The sequence below is a fragment of the Anser brachyrhynchus genome, assembly GCF_964034855.1.
Source record: "Anser brachyrhynchus genome assembly, chromosome: 1".
NCBI classification, from domain to species: domain Eukaryota; kingdom Metazoa; phylum Chordata; class Aves; order Anseriformes; family Anatidae; genus Anser; species Anser brachyrhynchus.
This window is the reverse complement of record NC_137694.1, coordinates 84,956,486-84,983,318: the sequence shown is the minus strand read 5'-3', so window position 1 is coordinate 84,983,318 and position 26,833 is coordinate 84,956,486. Positions and strand designations below refer to the sequence as shown.

The following is a 26,833-nucleotide window of genomic DNA, read 5'->3' as shown; positions in this document are numbered from 1 at the left end:
GCATATGATTTCTGTTAGCTGAGGTGGTGACTAATCAAAACCAAAATAACTCCTTTGTCATTACTCTTGAAATCATAATCACTTACTACAGTTAACAATTTATGAATTTATTTTCCCATTCGTTAGATATGTTTATACATATACACATACATGTGTATGTATGTTAACAAGCTCAGAGATTAAGATGATTAAGAAACGGCCGTGAATTAAGGCAGAGCTCACTGAAAAAGTTCTGAGAACAGTTAAGTTGCTGACTAGGTTTTCATATTTAAAACATATACGTGTGAAGGGGTGTGTGTATTTCTATACATAGGTATAGCTGTACACAGAAATACTTGTACATACATTACATTTGTATTGTAACAGACTACAGATACAGAGGATCTCTGCACTGGATTGTGTGTGCCACTCTTCCATGACAGAATGGAGAAATCAGTTTCTGGTGTCACATCTTAATGTGTCTCGCAAGATCTAAATTCCTGAGAATTATTGTAGCTTTTAATCTATCTCACACTTGCTTTCACCCTATTTCATTATATTCAGAGTACTGGCATTTCTTTTGTTTGCATGTTTTAAAATGGTTTTATTTCATGAAAAGAATTCTTGTGCTTTTATCATGCTTTGCCTAAAGGATCTTGGGAACATTTTTTTTTAATGTCTGTATGTGACAATGCCCTCATAGTGTAGGTAAGTATCTATTCTCATTTGCACAGTAAGAAACAGACTCTGAGAGTTCATTCCTGAAGGTTATACAGCAAATTAATGCTCCCAGAATTCTTGCTTCCTGTGTCCAATTCAAATACCTTGCTTTAGTGATTAGAGAGCATCTTAATTATCTGCCACTAACTCAACTTCTGCGAGGCTATTAACTAATTTAGAATGTATATTTCACATTTGGACTTTTAGATGACGAGTGCAAGTCATTCAAGACAGAAAAAATGGAACAATGTGAAGATGCGATTTGCTAGGAGCATGTAGAAGATAAGGCATGTGACAAGCAAAGCAGCAAATGCATTTTTGCAGCATAAATTGTGGCATGGCAATGGCACTTCTGGGTCAGATAGAAACCCATCAGAATGGGTCATGATAACTGTCTTTTATGTCCTTCAGCAGTACAATTCACAGACCAGCTTCAGTCAACAGCCCAGAAGATGCCACAAGCACCACGTAAAGGTAAAATGGTAGTAAAAGGACACAAAGGAAATGTAGCTGGGGAAATACTCTGGAAAACCAGACCAAATTTAGCAAGATAGAACTTCAAGAAACGAAGAACAAAAGTTACAATAAATATCTCCAATTGCTATTTTACAATAAAACATTTTTTGTTTTATTGTAAATAGCATTTTAAATCCTAGTTCTTAGATAATCAGTCATCCTTGAGAACTGCTTTGGTCTTACTTGAAGGTTATAAAATCCAAATAGATGTCTTCTCTTGAGTTTTTCAGAAGATGTATGGCAGCCACCTCAGTGAACTCACACAAATTTTTTACTGGTTGTTTAATAAATATCTTATTGTACTTGCATAATGCATGAAACGTAAGTATCTAGTTTCAAAAATTTCAGTTCTTCATCCACCATAGAACTTGAAAGTTTTTTTTTTTTTATGGTGACAGATGCACCTCCCTTAAGGTGTGTTAGTAAGCACTGTCAGCAAAACATGCCCAGAGTACTATGGCAAAATGAAATCACATGCAATAATTCTGCTGCTCAAGTCAAGCTTAAATAGTGCACAAACACATTACAAAAATAGGAGATTAGATGTGGCATGGTTCATTCTAGAAACATCACCTAATAAAAGAAAAACACAAAGTGACGATGCAAAATAAGAAGGGAAATATGAAATACCTGGAGCGAAGAAAACTGGATGAAGCTTTGTAAGCACTGCTAGGTATTACACTGAAATATTTTGCTGATGAACAGATGATAATTCAGGTTCTGTTTAGTAATGCTGTAAGAAGGCCAGATTTCAAAATCATTAGACACACCTTGAAAACTCAATAGAAAAATGCACCAAAAAATCTGTTGTAATATGACTGATTTAAATAGTGATTATAATCTAATTTTTCCATTTCTCTGCTTGCTCTGTTCTGTATTGTTAACAAATATATGCAATCTACATAACTTTCCATGTCATCAAACCTTCTAATAACAAGCCGTTAACCTCTTTGCCATTGTACAAATGGACTTTTTACCACAGTTTTATTTCTGTTTTTATTTCCACCATGATATTCCTCAGTAGTCTTTTTTGAGCTATGTTTTATGAAAGTTTAGTGTTTTTTCATGCTTGTATAAACTTTGTTTTGCATAAGTCTTCATATTTCTTTGCAGGTAGTAAATTAAATGCTGTAGAAGCATTTCAACTCCAGTCAGATCCTAGTGTCCCTTTATGTACAAAGTCATTTGTTGATAGCTTTCTTGATTGTTGGATGTGAAACTTAGACCAGGAGGGGGAAATGGGATCTGTTTTAATGACATTCATTGTTCCAAATGTTTTGTCAGGCAACTGACTTGATTGAATTTTGCTGTAAAATGTTGTTTGATATCAATGTAGTCCAAGTAACTTAAGTATTTTTTTTTAACAAATAGAAGTAAGGGCTTATAGGGAAGCAGTGGGTTTTATACGTTGTACCACCAGAACTGAGTAACAAGCAGGCTAAATGTAATATTGTAGAGTGTGTTATGTTGTTTGCGAAATAGTATGCAGTTTATTGTTTAATGTATTTCAGCTTTTATACATTTCCTTTTTGCCATCTTTCTCCATAGCTCTTTCCAGTTAGCTCCAGTCATCTAAAAAATAGATGCTGAAATACACCACCCCACACTGCCACCCTCCCTTCCCCCTAATGAAATAGAAATTGTGTGGCTTATTTTAAGAGTATACTTATTGCTGGGTTGGGCTTTTTAACCTTGGCCATAATGTATAATATTTAAAGTCAAAGTGCAACTTCCTGCCTCCATGAGTCTATTGACAAATTAAAATATTCACATACTGAGATGATCTAAAAGCTTTTAGTGACCTTAGCTTTGATAATAGTCATTTGAATTACTTTCATGATAAGGATTTATGTATTGAATTTTTAGGGAGTGATGTAGTCCTTAACTGTTTTCTCTCCTGCCATTTACAGATACGCAGAATATATGAAAGATTGTTTGTAGTTAGAAAGCTAACTGTTATAACAGATAATAATCTGTTATATCAGATAAGATTCATAGTAGCAAGATCTTTTGTTATTTTTACCTCTTGATGATTAAGATTTATAGATTCAGTTGCTCATATTCATCGATCATTTGACTTCTTAAAACAAACAACAGCAACAAGTGTAATGATTCCAAAGTTAATGTTGTCGAATTTCATTCAATCTTTCTTCCATTCACATTTGTCTTTGTCATTTTTGTTGTTTTTTAAAGCACTCTTTCTTAAGAAATAGTACAAAAGATAATAGAAATTTTGAGATAGAGCCTGTGTAATATACGGAGATCTTTTACATAAATGAAGCAAGACAGTCTGAGAAATGATTTTCTGCATATTCATGCTTTACAGCTATAAATTGAAAAACAAATTGGAAGACAGAACTTCACATTATTTTAAGCATACCTTCTTTTTCATATGCAATGTCTAGCAAAATGAAATCTGAAATGTCTGTGGTTTTGTATAACAAGTTATAGTCAGAAAGGAAAAGCTGTCACGTATCTTATTCATTGATGGTTAATTATATTTTCAGAATAGTGTCAGTGTCTGACAATTAGTAGTGATACAGAGACATGAGATTGTCCAAAGCCCTCATTTTAATTAAAAGTTTGGGAAAATGTTGGCACAGGCTCTTGTGACATTGCCTTCTGCATCCACCAGCTGCAATATGCACTATCAAATATTTTTTCTGCAGTGCCTGATCTAGCTCTGAGTTCCAGTAATTCTCCCATCTGTTGCAAAATGACCTTGAAATGATTTTTAGGACTTGATGTTTTCCAACCCTCAAAGTAGGATGAAGGGTAGTTCATTGCACTTCCAGCCAATTTCAGTTGTGCTTGCACCTGGTACTGAATGTAGTCTGTAGTCTGATGGATCTGAAAGTAGAAATTGTCCTTTGTAGAACTTGTTGCTTGTGGATGTGTATGTGTATATGTATATATATATATATATATTTCAAGATTGCTACGTATTATGGTCCTCTCAAAATATATAAGGTGAGCTTCATGCTTATAAGTTCTGCTGTCTACAGATCCTTCCTGTATTTTGTATTCCTGTATTCTTTATAGCTTTTCTAATCTCTTGTTTCTTGAAATTGTCTGGATGTTTACAGGGAAAAAAAAAAAAGTATAAGAAATAAGCATTTGTATGGCTGAAAAGCATTGTATACATTCCTGGCAAATAGTAGCAATACCATTTTTTTCCCTATTTGTGCGATAGCCCACATGAATGGAGTATGATTTTGACATAACACGATGTGTGTAGGTGGAAAGCAGGTTGATAGCAATAAATGTTTTCATGCATGTATTGGAGTATGTAAACTATATTAATGCCAGAAACCCTGATCTATATGGAATTTGTCCCATTTCAGTGTGATTGCCTTACAGTTTAAAATGGACAAGAAGTATGAAAAGGTCAGGGGGGATAATAAAAAACACTTTGTATATATTTTACTTACAAATATTTATCCTCAGTCATATCTGTTAGCAATTCTGCTTGTGAAGTCAGTCACAACTATTGCACTTCATTCCTGCTGAATACTCCACTGAGAAAAAGATTCGCAATAGTTTGAGGACTAAACATTTGAAAATTAACTTTGTTAAAAACTTTTTTTTCACAGCCGAGTCACCCTAACTCTGTCCCAAAAGAATCTGATGTTCTTCCTTCCCCATATTCTACTCTGTCCATTAGCAAAGGCCTTATGTCTTCATGGCTTCCTAAAATAGCAGAGTTTGTGTGACATGACAGAGGACTGGAGGTCATAAGCAAGCAACTGGTGTAGAAAGCAAAGAGCGAATTCACTGAGAATATGAAAGGAAAAGGAAGGCTAGAAAAAACTTCTGAGACCCTCTTCACGGGGTATAAAAAACATCAAAAATGACATTTCTATAATAGTCTTTTACTGATAAATACCTGGGTTTCCTGTGACAGTTTTAATTAGGGTACTTTTATATATTTTTACATGACCTGAGATAGATATTTTGAAGTGGGCAATTGGAGCACAAGGAGGCTAACAATTTAAAGGTTTCCAGAAGTCCTGTGATAGTGTCCAGGTCTTGTAGAGATGCACTTTGGCTAAGAAAGACTGGGAAAAGGAGATCAAGTTTTTGATTGTTTTGACCAATGTAATGAAGAATAATAGAGTAAACATGGTAAGAGAGAAAATGTTGATGTTGCTGCTAAGCTATTTTTACTGAACTAAAATAGGAAATAATCAGTAGTTTTAGTCTTTTCATCTATTTTTTGTATTCTTGTATAGGTAGCTAAATCAAAGTTAAGGATATAAACCAGTGTAATGTAATATTTCTACATTAAATTGTCTGTTTTTTCTAAAACATACCTTAAAGACAAGTCAGTTATCAGTTCTTAAGTGACTTTTATTTTCATAATTGTTAATTGAAAGTCAACACCTCGATAACTGTTCTATGTAAAATTACAAATGACAAGAACATACATGCTGAACACAGCAATAAAAAATAAGGAGCTACTTGACAAACTTAATTACAAAATAGAGCATCTGGCAAATAAGGGAATATGGGTTAGTAATGAAGAAATATAAAAGCAAGTTGTAAACTACTAAGAGCCTAATCAGAGAGGTCAAAGCCTGGCTGAAGCTAAAAACTAGCTAGAGATATAAAGAATGGCAAGATGGGAGTTCTGCAAATGTACAAAAAGTGTACAAATAGCAGAAAAGCTTAAGAAAAAATACAAGTCCCTTGACAAAGGGAAGAGTCAAACATGATAGGTACTCTGGAGAGAGCAGAAGTATTTAATGCTTTTTTTTTAAGCCTCATAGTCTGAGGGCAAAGCCTGCTCTCAGACCCTTTTTGTGTGCCAGTACACTTCTGAAAAGAAAGAAGCAGCAGCAGAGCAATAGGTTAGGGACACCTTAAAGAGGCTAGATAAATAGGATATACCCAGGAATCTGGAAAGATTTCAGTGGTGTGGTTGCAAGGCTGCTATCATCTGTGAAAAATCATAGTTGTCAGGGAAAAATTCTGACAGCTGAAGGAAAGCTGTAGTAAAAGCAAAAAGGAAACCTAAAGACTTTGTAGGCCAGTATGCTTTTCTGGTTGGTCCCTTGAGACATCGTGGACCGCATCTTCTTGGAATCCATATCTAAACAGGTGAGGCATATGAGATGGGTCTATCAGAAAGCCAATCCAGATTTAGCAAAGGCAAATATGCCTGATTAACCTGCCTTCTTTCTGTGATGAAATGACTCGAGCTGTGTGCATGAGGTTAATACAATCAACACAGTAAGACTTTCAGCTTTGTCTCCTACAGCATTCTTACCTAGGAAGTACAAACTGGATAGGAAGCTTGTTTTGCAGGTTGAGAGCTGGTTGGACTGCTGCAAATTTAGTACTCAGAGGGTGAATGTCCAGTTGTTGAGTGGTATCAAGAAGAGTGCCCTAGGAATTGCTGCTGGGTCTGATACTCTTTGGAGTCTTCAGCAGCAACCATACTGATGAGACAGCAAATGTGTAGATGACACTGAATTAGTGTGAGTTGTGAATGTTACAGGTCTAATCCAGATGTATCTTGATAAATTTAGCCAACAGAAACTTCATACAAATTTATGAAGAAAAATTTTGCAGAGGAATGCCATGTATCAGTGAAGATTAGAAAATCAGCATGCTGAGTAGAAGCCCTAAAAAAAAGGACTGGGGTTATGCTGAATACAAAGTTAAATGGAATGGAGTTTGTCACAGGTCCATAGCATAATAAGTTAAAACAGATATCTTCATTAATGCATTTCAGTATGTTGAAATTATCTTTAAAATTCTTTAATATAACTTGGACTTAAATAATTTGAAGACTTAAACCAAATATTAAGAAAATGCATAGTGCTCAGAAATGAAAAAAACAAACAAACAAACAACAACAACAAAACATGCAGTTGCCATTTTTTCAGTATTTAAAGATGACAAAAAAAGTTGGCCTTTATTTTTTCTTCCATACACGGATAGGGCATAGTCTACTCAGTACACCACTACTGCCAGGCTGCTGAAGGAGTTCAGTAATTGCAACAAGTATGATGGCCCTTAGGCTGGGTGGAAGAAGAGTATCTATGGCTAGGAGGAAATCAAGAAAAGGTTGGAGAAAATAAATTGAAGTAAGTGGGGTGTGTTTTCACAAGAGTGGTAGTTGAGGTGATGAAAGAATGGGAAAGGCTGAGGAAGCGCTGGGATTTGAAGTGTCAGAAGAAGGAGTAGTGGTGAGAAATCTGGGCTGAGAAGGCTGAAAACGTTGGTTCCTGGGCAGATAGTCTTCCAGATGTCACTTTATCTCAGGAAATATTAGCAATATTTGCAATCTCTGGTCACATTTTTTCTCTCCTGTCTCTCACCCAAATGTTATGTATTCTGTCTGTTTAAACAAACAGTAAAGCCAGAGTACATAGACAGTGGTATTTCTGGAAATATTGTTTAAAAAAAAGAAAGGAAAAAAAAAAGTATTACTATCTTGTTTCATTTGTAACAGGAATTATCTATTTTTTCCTTTAGTATTTTTCCTACACTAGTGGAATGAATGAATATTTAACCTATGATGGAGAGAGTTCTTTGTTCATGCCCTCATTGTTTAGTTGTTTCTTGCAGTTTTTTTTAAGCTTTGGAGATGCTTAAAATGGTGAATGAAATAAATTGATAAGATTAGGAAAGAATGCCACAGTTGGCTTTTCTATGATTTTGCAAAAGCCTACCAAATCAATAAACACTAGAACCCATGTTTAATTGCCCAGATGAGGAAAAACACATGACTAATAAGCTGGCAATTAAATCACTTTGTGACAAACCGTAAACACACCTCTTATCAATCTAAGTATATTTTACACAAACTCTGAAATTGTGCCTAAAACCAGTTCTAAAATTCTGACCAACAGTGAACTGGTGGGATGATTCCATGCTGTTCTCAGATTCTCAGCTGGTATAAGTTGACTTTAAAGGAATGGAGATTATTTATTCCTCCTAAGATCTGATATATTATTGACCAGAATATGATTGAGAATTGCTGTATCCTGTATTGATGTTAATATTTGTTGCCTTAACTGAAGTAGCTTTTTACACGTTCTTTCTTAGGAGCGAATAAGAATAATTTTTCTTTCCATTTTCATGTCATCATATAAACCCAGAGCACTGAATTTCTCAATACAGAATTCAAAAAATCTCTCCTTTATCTATATGTTCTGAACTAGTTGACTTTGTTAAGTATTTCGTTCACTGCACATATTTGTAGGAGCTATTTATCACTGAAACCTTAGGGGAAATCATTATGTTTGCTGCCTTTCAAGAAGCATTGGACATGGTTCTGTCTGGTTCAATGAAGATCAGCTGTTCTTTTCCTTTTCCTCCTTTTCCTAAAGCTCATTGCTTTATTGCTTTATTCTGTTTTGAAAACTGTGACAACCTTTTATGCCATCAGGCACTAGTTTGCTGATAAAATAGTTGAAATTGCACAGTCTTAGACGTTCCACAGGGATGGAGGGTAGTCTAAAGGAGGATGTTGTCAGAATGAAGCTGATAATCTTCAATGTTGTGTTATGTTTTATAATTGCATTTTTATTGACTTGTTCAGCAAACACATTCATGTGTTTGACAATTGATGGAGCACCATATATCAAGGTAATTGGTAGGTAGTACATATCAGTCTCATTTTCAGATTGTGACTCTACTTTGCTTGGAAGAAATGTCATGTAAAATATATTGCCATGAGCTTTTTGTGATCTATGAGAAGTCTTTTGATTATATGCGTATCTTTTTCATGGTAATAAGGTAAAAGACGGTAAAGCAAAATGCAATAGTGTAATGATTAATTTGAATCTGTATCTAGTTTTTAGAACAAGTTTTATTGCTCAGACATTGAAACTCCACAGATGCCAAGACTGAGAATACATTGTTTTGTCATATTGCTGGTATTTACCTGTATGAAATGATATGATGGACCTTGGGGCAACTTTACTTCACAGCAGAAGGGTGTTCAAATGCTGTTGTAAAACTTCCTCATTTATCATTATATGGTCTATTGACTTAGATGTTCTCAAGTTTTTTAAATTGGATATTGGAAGTCATATGAGGCCCTCTACTGGTAGCCTCTTTAAATCTATCAAAGTAAGATTTATAAAAAAAGAGAAAAGAGGAGGGAGATTGCAATTAAAATGTCTTTTAAACTTTTAGATTGTCTTGTATGACTCAAGTGCTGGGGAGTAAGCAGTTAAGCACATTTAAAATGTGATAGTATGACCTACTGCACTGCAAAAATGAGAAATTATGAAGGGGTAAAGTATTTCATGTGTGTTTTCACATACGCTTTTGTAGAAATTGAATCCTGTGAGGTTTGTGGTTTTCTCAGCTCTTCTTGTTCTTGTCATCTTTTTACTAGGTGTACATTCCAAGCAGAGTGGCTATTGTGCTTCAGAATACGGATAATGCAAAATGAAGATCTCTAATTATCACCGAAGAAGCAAGTGATAGAGGAAGTGCTGATACGCTGTACTAGTATGAAGTATAACAAAACTAGTTCTGAGGAATCTTTCTGAAACTGAATATAGTAATATTATCTGTTTAAAATGCAAGATTAATATTCACATGTAATTGCAGAGCTCTGGGCTCACTAGAACCTGTTTTGGAAACCTTTATGAAAGAAAGAAAAACGTAGTTCTGGTATTAAAAATTTAGTCTTTAAAATATTGCAAAGCAGCAGGTATTGCCAATTAAATTACTGTTTACAGAGTTTTATCAGGAATAACATCTTAACAAGAGCAATCCTGCTCCAATGTTTATAATGTCTTGCAAAAATCTTTTTTTGATAGTGAATTCAAATGTTCATTCAAATGTTCAATGCTTCATAGTAGCTTGCTTAAATAGAACAGCAGTTTTTGGCTGAAAGGCAGCCTTAACGGTTTGTGGGACCTAGTTTGAGGCTCCTCTTCAGTGAGGTCCAACATGGAATTTAAAGTGTTTATCCAAATGGATGAGAAGGTCCTTAGAGTATTGTACTCTGCCATTTTTTATTTTATTAAAACAGCACAAAAATGCTAAACATCCAAATGGGGAAGACAATTGACCGCTGACCTGCTGAGACCATTGCATTGCTTACTTGCTCAAATCACTTAGTCTGTGCACCTCACTTGCTGCAGCTGAAAAATGATAATTATTTTATTTAGACTGCTAAAATCTCCAGTAAGAAGTGTGTTATGTTTTTACTGGAATGATACTGCACTGGAAAATGTTCTTAAAATATAATTATTCCTATTGCTTTAATTTCAGTGATATCAGGACCTTGTAATACTGATTTCATTATTTCTAGCACATGCTTTCAGTTTGGAACATGAGGTGGTTCTTGCACTTTTATAACTTCTGAAACATTGCTTATGGTTTGAGAAGAAGCAGTCTCAAAATATAGTGATCAATTTTTTTCAGTAAAATCAAGGTAGTTAATTGTTGGAGTGCTGCTAAGATTATTCAAGTGAGTTCTTTAATAAGCTAGAACTTGTTTTTGTAAAGAGTAAGATTCTTTATATTTGAAAATATATTGCAGAGTACTCTGGAAAATTCATATCAAATTAATGAGACATACCTTATTTTTTCTTCACTTTTTTAAAGGTACGCTAGAATTGGTTATGAAATGAATGTCTTTTTTTATAACTTTTCAAGTAGCCAAAGAGGAAGATGTCCATGACCATTTCCAAGTGGTGTTGTTTTATTTTTTTTACCCAGTTTTCTACATTGGAATAACTTTTCAGTAATTTACACATCATTGAAAATCTCTTCATAGTTCTTGGAATGCTTACTTGTACTTTGATGTGGCTTACTTCTTAGGCAAAATAAGAGAGATGATGGAATATTACAACATGATGGGAAACAGTCTTTTCATAAGGTTCACACTGAAAGAACTTTATGAACATCCCATTTGTTATATTCTTTGTGACACAGAATTCTGTATTGCAGAAGAGAACTATAATACTGTCTACTATTGTGCTTCATTTTCCACTGTACCAGTTTAATCGTTGCTTGGTAGTGGGCTAATAAAAGCATTCCCATACACTGAGACTTCACAAGAAAATACACTGAAGTATTTTAGCAACTGGAACTGATAATCTTTTTTTTTCCAAATTGTTTTCCTTGTAGTGAAACAACAAGCAACTTTTAATATATATGCTATATTTACGTTATATTGATCTAATGTTTTATAGGTCTCTTTTTTTTTGTTGTTGTTGACACAAGTTCCAGGTTTCAAAAAGTAATGCAAGGCAAGAACCCTTGTCACACCTTTTGTCAAGAGAAGGAATAAATGCGTGATGTGAAGTATAAACTATGTAAAATTACATGCAAATAAACTGAGGACTATAAAACCAAGACATTTGTGATTTTGATTGCTTCTACTGTAAAAGATTGTGTAGTAGCCTTAATACCGGACAGTATATTAGATATGACCCATTAGATCTGCCCAACTTGAAATAAGTAAGTTGTCTTTGTCAGAAACATTCTAGAGAGACTGGTGGATTATCTGTCATGAATACATCAGTCATGTAATGATAGACTAATAAATGCAAACTACAAGATTTGCAAGATGAGCATGTAAATATAGGAAGCATAATAATTAGGGTTTTTTTTGGAGTCCATGTCTACGTTCTAATGGTGGTGTTCTGCCTGTATTAAGGTGTTGGCATATTTTTCCTTGAGGGTGCATCTCTAATCATGGAATAATAGAATGGCTTGGGTCAGAAGGGACCTTAAAGATCACCTAGTTCTAACCACCCTGCCATGGGCGGGGCTGCCTCCTACTAGATCAGGTTGCACAGGGACTCATCCAGCCAGGCCTTGAACACCTCCAGGGATGGGGCATCCACAGCTCTGGGCAACCTGTTCCAGAGCCTCTGAGTGAAGAATTTCCTCCTAACATCTAATCTAAATCTCTCATCTTCTAGTTATCTGCCTATGTAAAAAGTCACTCTCCATCTTTTTAATAAGCCCTCTTTAAATACTTAAAGGCTTCAATGAGGTCTCCCCGGAGCCTTCTCTCATGCTAGAGAGCTATCCTATCAGTTGGGAGAAGTGCTCTGGCCCTCTGATCATCTTTGTGGCCCTCCTCTGGGCCTGCTGCTGCATGCCCCACTCCCAGTGGGGCCTCATAAGGGCAGTGGGGCACAATACCCGCCTCGACCTGCTGGCTATGCCTCTGTTGATGCAGCCCAGGACACAGTTGGCCGCCTGGGCTGTAAACGTGCACTGCTGGCTCATGTTGAGCTTTTTGCCCACCAGAACCCCCAAGTCTTTCTCTGCAGGGCTGCTGTCGATGAATTTCTCTCCCAGTCTGTGCTCATGTCTGGGATTGCCCTGATCCAGGTGCAGCACCTTGCACTTTGACTTTTGAACCTCATTAGGATCATGTAAGCCCAAGTCTCAAGCTTGTCCAGGTCCCTCTGGATGGCATCCCTTCCTTCTTTGGTATCAGCTGCACCACTCAGTGTGGTGTCATCTGCAAACTTGCTGAGGGTGCACTCAATCCCACTGTCTATGTCATCGATAAAGGTATTAAATAACACTAGTCCCAAGATGGACCCCCTGAGTGGACATAGAGCCTGGACATAGAGCTGTTGACTGCAACTCTGGCTGCAGCCATTCAGCCAATTCCTTATCCACCCTTCAAATCCATCTCTCTCTAATTTAGAGAGAAGGATGTTGTGCGGCACTGCATCGAAGTCCTAAGAGAATTCCACGTAGATCATATCTGTCGGTCTTCCCTAGTCAACTGATGCAGTCACTCCATCACAGAAGGCCACCAGATTGGTCAGGCACAATTTGCCCTTGATGAAGCTGTGCTGGCTGTGTCAGATCACCTTCTTGTCATGCATGTGCCTTAACGTTGCTTCCAGGAGGATTCATTGCATGATCTTCCCAGGCCACAGAGGTGAGGCTAATCAGTCTGTAGTCTTTCCACCTTTTCTTCTTCCTTTCTACCCCTTTTAGAAATGGGAGAGATGTTTCCCTTTTTCCAGTCACCGGGGACTGCACCTGAGTGCCATGACTTCTTAAATGTGATGCAGAGAGGCTTGGCAGCTACATGAGCTGGTTCCCTCAGGACCCTGGGATGCATGCCATCAGGCCCCATAGGCTTGTTACCTGTTCAGTTTCATCAGGAGATCATCAGAACTCTGTAGACAAATTTTTAGTTTGTCACAGAATTAAATGAAGTGGCCCATGGTGAGTCATCCGTGAGCACAAGACTGCACAGAGATTTTTATTTACATCATGGAAAAACCTTTAAAGATAACCTCTTTTATGGCAAAGGGCTGATAAGGATCTGTACTCCTTTAAAGACAGCCTTCCTACTTCCGTATCATCTTGAAAGAGTGCTGGTGCTTTTTGGCCTCAGAAGTTGTTCCATGGTCTCTCTAGCAGTTAATATGTACTCGAGAAGTTCTTCCTCATCTGCCAGTTTATCTAAAGACTCAGACTGATGTTCCAGGACCCTACCTCTATTTTGCAGTGTGCATGCTGAATGCTTCCTTGTACTGAATAATTCATGTTCGAATTCATGTTCGTCTCCAGCCTAGGTGATTCGTACAGTGACAGGCAGGTATCCACTAGACTGGTGTATTCCAAGGGTAGCAAGTTTTGATTCCCTTGCTGTTTCCTTCTCGTCCCACAACTCAAGCCTTATTGTCCTGAGGTTTATTCTGAAGATGAAAAATGAAGCAGTTGTTTCAGCTTGATGAGTACTTCTGAAAAACACACTTCAATGGAACTGTATGACCTTTCTATTTGCTTTTCTCCTATGGAATTTGTCTTGCTCATTATATTCAATTTAGTAAAGAGTTTGCTAACCATGTGCTCTGAAAGACAGGAATGTGGTGTAGCTAATCCTCTGACAAACAGAGGCCAACTGTATGAACAGTAAAATACCAGGCTAGGTAAATTGTTGCATGGTACTTAGACATAATGTAAGGTGATATTTTCTGTATCAATTTGTCAGTCACAATTCTGCTTTTAAATTAAGATGTTGTAAGCAGCTGAATAAGTTTTAGTTGCCCCATTTTTTCATGACTCCAGGTTCTTAACTGCACATCAATGGATAAACAAATAACTTCCTATTTATTTAAAGGTCTTTGTTCTCATGCATAGAAATGACTTCATTAGTTACATAGCAAAGAGTGAGAATTATCTGAATGAACAACAGAAACCGTTTCCTTTAACTTAAATTATTAAACTATTCTGTTCTGGATACATAGAGGTCTATGATCAGATCTTCTTCCTGCTCCATAATTTGCTTGTGAGGAATTTAAGTATAGAGAATTTAAGTTTCCTCACTGACTAATATTTCCAAACTGTAGTCATTCTAGGTGAATCTGCTACAGAGTTGAAGCAGTATTTTATGTATTTTCATATTTCATCCCTTAGTTAGGATTTGAATTTCATAAAAGCCAGCCTAGAAGTGACTTCCTTAAAATTAACAGAAAGTTTTCAGCCAAGGAAATCTCTGTGCATGAATGCAGTTTCAGACCTCATAGCATATAGCACGAGTGTTTTGAAAGGAAGGTTGGGGTTACTTGCTCTAATGGAGAGCTGTCTCTTATGCCAAAGCATATTTTTAAACTCTCTGTTGATTTCCAGATCATTTTGAGTTGTATTAAAATTATGGAGGAGAGAAACTGCATCTTTCTGAAAGTTTTACTAGCATTTAAAAAACAAACCAAAGCAAAACAAAAACTCTTTTGGTCTTCTTTACCCTTGGTTTAGAGAGAGAAATATTTTTTCTTTATGCAGTGTCTCCTTTATGCAGACTTTCTCATTCTACTTCATCTGAAAAGTTGCAGTAATAATGATAGGCTGACATATGACTACTCTTACTGAAAAGAATTATATAAATCCCAGGATAAAAATAACTCCAGTTGAATGTGTTAAAAATATTCCACTTATGGAAAGGTAAAAACAAAAGTTAATTATGACTCATTAGATGAGACAAATTATATTTTTCATGCCTCTGAATACAATATGTACCCTGTAAATATAAATAATTCTTGGATGTTCATGGTAAATTAAAGCCTAAAATGAATTAAGAGAAAATGTAAGAACGTGTAGGCATTGAAGTAATAGGTCTCAGCTTAGCTGGTATTTTTGCATATTTACAAAGCTACTCTGAACCCTGGAAAAGGTCTAACAGTTTAATTGATCTTTTTCTGAAAACTGTCATCTAAAGTTAAGGATGATCATTTCTCAAAATATTAGGAGAGAATTAAAATTGATGCAGCACTAATCACTCATGCCATTTGACTCTAAGATAATTTTCAGTGTTGTTAAAAACTGGTAGGGAACTCCCTCTAAGCTTGCTTGTCTTTTTCTGACTATACTTCACAAATCAGAGTTTAAATGTATACAGCAAGGAAGGTCTATGATAGGATGATGTAAATTTATTGTGTTGAATATTCAGTCTGCTCAGTGTAAGTATGATGTTTATGAAAAAAATAGATACAGCGCATTTAGGAAAAATAATTATGTCTGCAAACACTGAAGGAACTAAGCTGCAAATGCTGTAATGTTATATTGTTTTCTCCATAGTTATTTTTTGTTCTACCACTTTCCAGTAATCTACTTGAGTGTTTTGTAGCAAATGAAAAAACACTGTTATATTTTCTGTTCTCTTTACTGGAGAGAAGGGATCGGGAATGTGAAGCTAGCTGACCTGCTCTAAGCTAGCTGTCCTGCTGTTCAGGGTTTGGTTGGGATGGCGTTCACTTTCTTCATAGCTGCCATATGGTACCATGTGGCTAAAATGGTGTTGATAACGTATCAGTGTTTTGGCTGCTGCTGAGCAGTGCTTGCACAGTGTCAAGGCTTTGTTTTCTTCTCTGCCCTCATGCACCCCAGCATGTGGGCTAGAGCTTGGGAGGGAGACATGGCCAGGACAGCTGACCCAAACTGACAAAAGGGATTGCCACACCATATGATGTTGTGTTTAACCAAAAAAAAAAAATATATATATATATATACATGAAAGGAGGTATATATATATACATGATATATATATATATATCAGGGAAAGGAGGAGGAAGGGGTTACCGTCATACCTTCATTTGTCCTCCCAAGCAGCTAGCAACTTTTAACATGCTGAGGCCCTGCTTACCAGGAAGTGGCTGGACGTTGCCTGCTGATGTCAAACTGTGAATGAATTCCTTTTCCTGCTTTGCTTGCACACACAGCTTTTATTTCCCTGTTAAGCTGTCATTGTCTCAATCCACAAGGTTTCTCACCTTCCCTGTCCTCTGGGATGGGGAGAAAACAAATGAGCGAGTAGTTTCTGTTGTTGTTTGGCTGTGGGCTGGGATCAACTCATCACATTCACCAAAAACTGAGTTAGCTGCCCACCTCAGGGCTGGCAAGATGAAAGTAGGTGAAGTTGCTTGAAGTCATTTCAAAGAAAATCAAGGGGGTAAATCCCAACCTTAGTTGCCTTTCAGAAAATACTGAGTGTACCCTGTGTCAGCGTGGGTTCTAGAGCAAGATAACTGGAGTACGCTAATTATCCTGCTGTTAAAGTATCACCTTTGTGAATGATCAGACAAAATTATGTACCCAGCCTGTTTCATGGTAAAAACCCTTGGACCAATTCTTTTGTGTAAGTCTCAACATGCTGACAAACAATTATTCCTGTAGAAAAATATAAAAATAGTAAATTACTTCTTTTTTTTCAAGTAGAAAATTATTCTTTTTTTTTTTTTTAATTTTAAATATAAATTCCTTCATAAAGGTATTCTGTATTAAACACAAATCTATCAAATGACTACCCTCTGGTACAGTAAAGATATGGAAAATTAATTGAAATGAAAACCTGCTCTGTAGAACATATGAAATTCTAACCACTGCTTTTGTAGAAAGTGCCTTTCATGTATTGACCAGTGCTTCCATTGCTGCTGCTGTTGCTGTGTTTCATTGCAGTAGTATTGGACCAAACACAACTTTTTTTTTTTTTTGAGTCTTTCTGTATTCTGTAGCCTGTGTTAATACTAGCTATGAATTTTTGAGGCAATCACAGTTTTCAGTGTTCCATAATAAGTTGGGGTTATCTATAGCTGGGGGTTTTCTAGAGTACAGATAAGAGGGGAGCCTTGAGATGTCTGGTAGTGGTGTTCAATTCCTGCCTTTGCAGTTCCACTAATCATTTTAAATCTCTGACTGTGACATGTTTTTGTCAGACAAAAGCGAACCCTGTCTGGAAGAAAAAAGAAAAAAAAAAAAAAAGCATGTCTTTAGACTAGCATGAGAAAGCCAATTATGTAAACACATTGTGTCCACAAACTAAAATGTATTTTTCTACCAATAATTGTTTGTCTGAAGGAACTAGTGTTGCTCAGTTTATGAAATGGAGCAGAAGGGCTGTATGACATAGATAACAGATTTCTGATCAGAAAACAATTTTCCCAAGGCAAAAAAAAGTATTCCAAGATTCAACTATGTCCTCATTTGGAGTGGGAGATCTCCAGAGAGAATGAGAGAGGTTTAAAAAACAAACACACACAAAAAAAATGTGGAGGCAAATCTAATAGATCTGTTAGTGTGGCACTCACTTAGGACATTCTGGACGGTCTTTGTAATTCTTAATTCAATTTACTTTGTTACTGTTAAGTTCCCTTGGTCCCGGACTACTCTTACTCTAGGGAGACTTACTCTGAATTAGAAATTCCGTGCTCACAAACATATCTCTGTGAGTAAGGGGGTTAAAAAAAAAAAAAATAAGGAGGGGTTTGTTTTCATGAAAAATGTTTGGTTTTGAGAAGTGAGCATCTTCATAGATGGATAATAGGAAGACAAAACAAAACAGAAAACACCACCAACAACAACACCAAAAACTTCACAGAAAAATTCTATAAAAATATAAATACTAAGCAAAGCACGTTTGCAAAGCCTAGACAGTAACAGCTCCAACATCATTAGTGTAAGCAGCTGTGCAGAGGAGGCTTAGGCCTTCAGGAGGTTCATTGCATGAGTGAATCCGTGTACCTTTCTTCTGAAGATAAGGAACTTTTTTAATGAGTGTATAAAGTCATTGGGCTACAGGAGCTAGTTTTCTGTAGGCCTTCTTTGGCTTCTGCACTTTAGTCCTCAGCAATTAGCAGCATGACGCCTGCGTGGCACCTGCAGGGGGGGGAAGGCAGGCAGTGACTGGCCGGGCTGCTGGCTTCAGCGTCTTCTTTCCCACGTGGGTCAGGGTGTCCCAGCGGCGATCCTTGCACAAATGTTGGTGATGCCACCTGATGATTTGGCAGGAATCATTTTGGCAGGAAACTTTTTTATGGTGTAAAGATGGCCAAAAATGTAACCCTAGCTGGAAAATGGGCTTTTTACAATTGGTGTCTCAGCCTTCTTGCAACTTGTCAGGGGGTGACTGTGTGGTGTCCAATTTGTATGTGTGTTTTCTAGTCCTGCTGTGTAACATACCGCTATTATACAGAAAGCAGCTACAAGTCCTTCATAGCAATGACCTGTTTTTTTTTTTTTTAAAAGAAGGAATATTTCAGTAATATGATTAAGTATTTTAAAAGAAATCGAGCATGGTTTGCTCAACTGGTGATAGCTGGTTGGAAGTAATAATAATAAAAAAATGAAATATTTAGTGCAATTTTAGGTTTTTTCCTTCTTTTTTTCTTTTTCTACTTTTCCTGTGGATGGAGTAACCACAAGGTATCACTGGTGGTTAATGCATGCCTGCATGCCTAGAAATGCTATCACCAAGCACACACGCACACATTAAAGGGAACATAAAACCATATTGACATATAGCTAGAAATTAACTAGGGAAAGCTATTCTCATATCAACAAAAATAAAATTAAAAATATATATGTATCTAATTATCCAGTTCTCTGTTGGATTTAAATACTGATGGAATGGAGAGAGGAGAGTCCTAATTTTCCATCCCTGCACAAGCAGGGTTACTCATTTTCAGAAATCTTCATGTTAGTTCTGGTATAAAACATGAAAGGAGCAAATATCCCCAAGTTATACATCTGCTACTGTTACAGAAGCTCTCTTCAGGAAATTCTTGCCTAGCAGTGTGTACTTATTACACTGCTTGATTGTAATAGTCGAATTTAAACTTGAGTGGTGATACACAGCATGTTATGTAAAACACTGCACAAGGATGTTTAAACATGAAGGATCGTGGCTGATGTTTCATTGGAGGTAACTCATCGGTAGACGTTGCTATGAATAATTAAATACACTGACCTTTAGTATTAACAGTCTTGATGGGTTTCAAGCCAAGACGTGCTTTGATGCTAGACATAGCACTCAGCCTGTCTTGTCTGCATTTGTTTTTTTCTGAACAGAGCTTGTGAATCTCCCTGTTTATTTTGGGTGACTTATGCAGGTGTCTAGTGGGCTTACATTCCCTACAGAGTCCTGCCACCCTGCAGGACTGTGCCTTGCTTAGTCCTGCATGCCTTTAGCTGTATTCTGAGCAGCCCTTTGTCCTTATCCCTGCCTATTTCTCTGATTCTTACCACCCAGCAAGTTGGGTATGTTGATAGGGGTACTTGCAAGGCTTTTGCCCATCAAAAGTTCTGCCAAGGCCAAATCTCTCTGGTGCTCGGAGGCAGAGAGATGATTACAGCAGGGACAAGTATGCTGGCCTGTGTTTTAAAACATCCTTAAACATCACAAGGGGCCCAGCTCTGAACTTCCCCAGATCCTATGGATTCTGTGGCCCTGGTTTGGTAGCCTCTTTTAGGGGCTGTCTGAGCTGAAGGGATTTGTAGTAATGTTTCTGCTAGTGCTCTCACAGCAGTTATTATAACACTGCAGATGTAAGCTGCAATCAGAGATGTGCAAATGAACCATCTTCAACTTATTAAATTTATTCCTCTGTGTCATCTGCTGAGCAATGCTTGCATGTTGCTGGTAGGGAATTTTCCCCATGACAAAAAAACTTAGGTCTGAGCACGTCCTTGCATATATTTAGAGGAATCTGATTCCTTTGTGTCCCATACGTCTCTGCTCTGAAAAGTTGGTGTGTGGCGGATGAGTTGCTCAGGAGGTGAGAGAACCTCACACCACAGCTCACCAGGCACAGCTTTTTGTAGTGGGACACGGGGGGGGCAAAGCAAAGTATGAAGGTGTGAAGGGTCTGTGAAGATGCATCACCTGCTGAGGTTGCTTTGAAGCCTAGTAGAAGTCAGGTTTGATGGGAATCCTGCTGCAACCTGCTGGATTGATACAATCAAATACGTCCTCTTCCCATCTCTTCCAAGGGGGTCAGTCATATCCATATCAGTACCCAGATGCTCTGTGTGCTTAAGGGATGCTCCATATACTCAAGGGATTACAAGTGCAATGGCAAGAACTCAAACATCAGAATGGCCAAGGCAAGCAAGAGCGTGAAACCTCAAAGACAGAAAATTTACTGTTTGCTCTGTTCCAGTTCTTACTAGAATCAATCAGGTGCTTGTTCTGTCTTCCACAGTGACCACTGCTGGCAGAAAACGCTACCTATCTATGTGATAATCCTGCACATAGGGAAGGCCAGGCTTGGTTGGGGATGGACTGCATGTGGTAGATCTGTGTAGAGCAGGGTGTGGTGGACAGAGTAAGTAGCCAGATAAATCCGGTAAGTATCTGCAGTGATGCTGTTCCTCTTGCTTTTAAATCTTCTGTTTATGTATCTCTTGGTCACAGAAACTTGAAGAGTTGGGCTTTATTCTTTAACCACTCATTCTACAGTATTCTGTACCCACATCTGTATTTTTACGCATCTCTAAGTCACATCATTAGCAAAAGCAGCCCACTGCTGCACGATATTTCCACATGTGATACTGCTTAATTAACCGAGTGATTTGTATTAATACTGCATGATATCTTTCTAGAAATACATCCTGAAAGACCTGAAAAGTGATAACAAAACAAAACAAACAAACAAAAAAGTGATAGTGCAGTTCAGAAAGATAAATATGCTGCAAATGGTTTGGTATCTGTTTGTAAGGCTGTGTCTACAACCACGATTTGGATCAGAGGAGTAATACACAATTTTGAAGCAAGTCTCCTGAGGGACTCCAATTACTGTATGCTAACTCTGTTCCCAGAGAAGTTTGGGGACAAACAAGGTATATTCCTTGGAGATGGAAACAAACAGCATTTTTTTCTCCCAAGGTACTCACAACGCCTATTGGTATGTAACTTGTTTAGACCCTAATATTCCCCTGCATGGTCTCCACCCCCTGCAAGAACTTCCCACTTGCATCTGATATGTGTCCCTATCAGGAAGCTTCAAGTTACCTGTGGAGTTAAGGCATCAGCACTGGAGAGGAGACTACATCTGGCCCACAGTACACTGCCAGAGCCGTAAGTAACAGCTATGTGACACATCAGCCACTTTGATCTTCCCTTCCTAAAATATTTGCTAACATAAATGTAGCTTAATAGGCCAATACTATTGTTTCTAAATTTGCAAGACTTCACTATTGTGACATATTCCTTGGCTTAAGCCCTGATTTTTATGTAACTCTGCAAAACGCAGAGCTGATTTGTGAATCTGCAGTTATTTTTACAGTTATTTGAATGTAGCCATTCTGGCATAATAGCAGCCTTCAGACATTGTTCTTCTGCCTGCTAAGGCAAATATTGTTCTTGTCTAATGTAACAGAAACCGCAGTGAGTAGCAAAATCTTTAACATCTAATTTTATAAACATTTTTTGCACTTTTTCATCTGAAATACAGACTTAGAAATTGAAGCAGTATACATAACATTTCAGTGCACAAAACCGTTACCACCAGAACATTTGGATGACAGTAGTAGTTTTGTTTCAGAGGATTTTTTTAACTGAGACTAATGTGTCTTCGTGTGCCAGAAGATTTTTAAAAGTTAACGAATTTTGTGGGGTTTGTTTTAAGTCTAGAAGCACATAGTGAAATAATTAACTTCTTCCCCACCAACCCCAATGCCCCTGAGGGTGCCAATCTTATTTGTACAATCCTAAACTCAGCATCAGAAATTGGTTCAGTCCTGGCTGATATTGGTGTTTCCTTGTGCCACAAACCTAATGGTCACATAAGGGATAGTGAGGGATGATTTGTGTCCCCAAAGAAAAAAGCACAGGAAAAATAAGAGTGATATAGTCACATTTTATAGAGAGGGATCTGTCCCTTAGAGGTTATATTTCAGGATATACCTTACAGTACTCTGGTGCTACAAGGATTCACTGCTTCCAGATCTTGCACTGCTCTATTCTTACTAATTTCTTCCTTACTTAGTTGCACTCAGGAAGAGCCTATGTGCATGTTAAATGGGCTGAATACAGCCCTTGATGCCCTCCAAATATTTTGTTATGTGTAAGTTCTGCTACATTTTACCATTGCACTCTAAATGTTGCATGCTCTAGCAAAGGGATTAATCAGGGAGGGTGCTATGTCCTATGTTAAAGGTACATCAAAGATAGGAAGTGGTGTCTGTAAATGGTTGTGCTGTAGTGCTCACCACATCAGCCCTTTTTTGCAGCTTCGCAGCAGCTCCCCAGATGGAGTTTCAGAGCCCGTCGGCTCCTGCTTGGCTAGCCACGCACGGCTACTCTTAGATCCAGAGATGAACAAAAGCATATAGCTGGAGCAGGTGAGACCTCCAGGTGCTCCCCATACCTGGCCCAGGGCAGCGTGAATCCCCCAGGCATCAGGTGGCTGCAGGATGAGGGTTGTCCTGGAGGTGACGTTAACCCAAAGCCCGTGTCAATGGCTGGAGCCCTGTGCCAGGTAGTAAGATCAGGACTGAGGAAGAGCTTAGGGAGGAAACATTAGTATTCTTTTTCATTGGAAAACCTCATATGGAGGTCAATACTGTGGTGGTTACAGTAGTCTCGTTAATGTGATTTTTATAGAGGCACATTGGCTGAACAACAGCAGTCCAGTAACTCACGCTTGTTGTTATTGTAAGGAATTGAGACACAAACCTCCCCAGCACGGTGTCAGGTTCTGACCTTGCTGGGTAGATTACAACATAATAGGTAGGAAATACTGACTTTAAATATATTTGTTGCTTACAGAGTAATCCCTGTTTATGCATTCAGTCAATACAACAGAAAGCAAAAATTATTTATAAATACAGTTTAACTTCCGCTAAAGCTTAAAAACTTTATCTTGAAAAAGTTTTAAGAGGGTTAAGCAAATGTATTAAAGCTGTCATTCTCATTCCAGTCCTCCAGGAAAAGTCATCCTTCAGTTTTCATAAAAATCCAGCAGTAACTAAAATGGATTTCTCTGTCTAAGTAGAGCTCAGTGTCTCCTCTCTGGGTGAATAATTGAATTTATTGGGTCATTCAGCACAGCAATAAAGTACAAATGTTTACAGATTATATTAGCAGTTTTTATTGCTTGTTATTGAAGTAAACCACAATGTTTTCTAATACTTGAAACATTTCATTTGACCTAAAATAACAAGATTAATTTGGGAACAGATGAAGAACAGAAGAGAACTGATGGACTACTCTTGCCAAGGGTCAAATCTGAACTGTGTTCGGCGAAGAAGTGTTTTTCAGTTAGATGTCTCAGTGTTAGTGTGATACAGGCCCATGTGTAAAATGCCCATGATGAGGCTGGCATGAATTACCCAAACACTTGCTGATCCACGCCGTATCAAAGGGGCAGGTGGTGGTGCTGCATGCAGTCCTTTTGTGGTATTAGTTTGGTTGAACAGTCAGGTTGTGTCATAATTCTGACATAATCCTAAATGGGGTGTTCTCCATGAAAATGTGTGAGTGTTTGTTTCTAAATGTATGTATGACATCTTTGTGCACACAAAAATAAATCTCTAAATTTTATATTGGAATATAACATCATCACATTGATATTTATTAATTTAATCATTTTAGGGTCAAGAAATGCACAAACATGCCTAAACAAAAGTAGCTCTGGTTTACTTCTGAAATTCTTGCACATTCCTGCAACATAAATCAATAAAATAATCATTCTGACTGTGTGATAAATCAGGCCATTTACAAAGGCCATTTTTTATTTTTTTTTTTCAGGAACATGGTAAAAAGGCTGATTTGTCTAACGAGCCTTTTTGTATATTCCTTGTATATTCCTTTCTCATTAAGGAAAATATTCATACAGACAAACATGACATGGATGTATATTTCTTTCACATCAGGTATATCTACTTAAATATTAAGTGAAACCATTGTCCTGACAACCTGCTAAAGCAGCCATTGATTCTGTGTAAGCTCGAATGCTCTAGTTTAAGTAGTTTCAAAGCCATTTGTTTGTTCAGTGCTTTCTTTCTTATGAGTTCTTCATTGAACTGGCTTCCCTTAAGCAAGTGAATGTAGTCCATCAGGGAAGTTCTGGGATCATAAATTCTAGGTCAGTGGGAATTATTGTCTTTCATCCTTAAGACTGGGCCTTTGTCTTTGTAATATAGAGATGTAGTAATTACCATAACTCTGGTAACTTAAGACCAGAATTACAGAAGAAGACAGGATTCAAGACTATACTAAATTTGCAAAAGTGTTTCAGTATTTTAAATTAGTGATAAAATCCTGCCGTCCTCACAAAACTGCATATGAATTATGAAATGGAATTTGGGTTTAACTCTGTATCCTGAGTTATATATCAGTCAACTAGTGATCATCTCATAAGAGCTGATAATGACTGGTAAATTACTATATCTTTCTGATAACTTTGGCTTCACCATTCTTAGTAGTTTTGTGATTGATACCACTGATCTGTTGCGTTGGCATTTACCTAGTTATTTTATTGCAAGCTCCCTCAGGAAGTTTTTTGCACAGAAGTCGCTGATAGCGTTGTGCCTGTTAGCATGTAGCATTGGATAACTACCGCAGTCAACTCAGGGAGTCTGCCTTTGTTGTGGTGGGCTTTGGTTGTGTATCTTCACACATATGCAGATAATTGCTTTCAGGAATTGTGATTCCTTGAAAGTTCCTTTTAGCATGGCACAGCCTTATCCTAAGGAACTTTTTCTTGGCTTCTCTTCCAGGAATTACTTCAGGAGAGGAAGAAGGGGAGGGATGAGCACAGGATAGTGCTGCAATGAATAACCAAAATGAAGAAGTATACATGAGGTATAAGCCACTGCAAAATGATTCATGTATTACATGCTACCTGTCAGTGAGGTGCCAAGTCCCATGGCTTCACTTTGGCAAGTCTAGAAAGCAACTTATGTGTTTGCTTAACTTCAAGTATGTGATGGATGCCAGTGAGATAAAAGCCTTAAAGTTGAGTATATGCTGTTTGCTTTTAATTTTGCTTTCCTTTTTAATCAGGACTGGAGAGTTCAGTTTCATACAGAATGGAGGTATGGATATTTAAGGAATCTCTCTGCCTGAATTGCATTAAATCACACTGGACCTCCTACATCATGTCTTTCAAAAAACCTGGAATTACTCTATAGGGTACTCTCCAAAACTTCATTTAAAGTCAATGAAAGCAGTCACTGTCAGTGAATGCCATATCCAGCCCATTTATTTTCTGACTCCCTTTTGCTTGCAGCTTAACAATTATAAATATGTTTTTCCCCTTAAATATTGTCAAGTGCAATCTCTTTATGCTCTTCTGATTTATACATATTTTTAAATTAAATTTTGAAGGACTGTGGTGATTATAATGTGTTAAACACATTTCAAATCCTCATAAGTTTATTTTTATATTATCTACTTGAACTACAATCATGCTAAGGGATGGGGTGGGGGGAATAAAACTAATGGGTTCCTCTTGAAGTAGAAAAAAATATTCATTTTTTTGATAAAAGATCTTATGATAATTTACTCTTGCCTTCACTACTTGATTTATCTCATCTTCCCACATTAATTTGTTTTTAATTTTTTCCCTTGCCTTCTGAGGTCCTCTGTCTTCAGCAACAACTCTGAGATGGTTGGATTGATGGACTACAAAATTTAACTTTTCTGAACTAAAATAAATAAAAGCTTAAACACTTGAGCTAACAAGTGATAACATCTTCATGTAATAAACTAGAAATTCAACTTTCTAGTGCCTTGATTTAAGACGTTGGAAATGGATTTAGTTCATCTGCTCCATATTCCTGCTAGGCCATTAGAGTTCCATATTGCAAACCACTTTTGGTGACTTGCAGAGTCTTCAGAATGGATTAAATACTTCCATTGTTTCCTTTGAGATCCATTTATAGGCTGGTGCATATTGTTGACAATAAAGCTTTTGGCTATATCAGCCTGTGGCTTTTTTGGTTGATTGGTTTGGTTTCAGTTTGGTTTGGTTTTGTGTTTTTTTTTTTCTTTTTCTAAAGGAGTTGTTTAGTTCTTTCCTCAGATGCTACCAGCATATCTCCCTAAATCCTTGGTAAAAGATTGTGTGTAAACTTCTTACTGTTATTACATGCTAGCAACACATTCTCTGTGCACATATTCTTGTCTCATTTGCAATGTTATCATATTCTCAAAATAAGCTATACTGGTCAGAACTAGCAATCTTTCTAGGGTAGACATGTTATTTACTTTTTGCTATTCTATTTAATAAAATATTAGTTATGTTATTTAATATACAGTCAGACTATTACTTTCATTATCACAATGACTTTAACAACCTAGCATGTTGCTTACTCTAAATGCAGAGAGATTAGTGTAATAAAAAGAGCAAAGAGGAGCGGGGAAATGAAATAGAGCAACTGA

General features: G+C 37.2%; 1 protein-coding gene across 9 annotated transcripts in view; it reads left to right on the top strand.

The window, feature by feature from the left end:
* Nucleotides 1-11,547, top strand: part of GBE1 (1,4-alpha-glucan branching enzyme 1) — a 181,608-nt gene extending 170,061 nt beyond the window's left edge. For 3 of the 9 annotated variants that reach the window (XM_080571324.1, XM_080571319.1, XM_080571318.1), the window contains one exon: nucleotides 9,572-11,547. In XM_080571324.1, coding sequence (XP_080427450.1) covers nucleotides 9,572-9,618 — 47 coding nt within the window. In that variant the 3' untranslated portion in view covers nucleotides 9,619-11,547. Of the gene's footprint in view, nucleotides 1-906; nucleotides 1,071-1,110; nucleotides 1,174-9,571 lie in introns of those variants that run through there. The other 6 variants (XM_080571326.1, XM_080571321.1, XM_080571320.1 and 3 more) reach the window with 6 other exon arrangements.
* The last annotated feature ends 15,286 nt before the right edge of the window (nucleotides 11,548-26,833 follow it).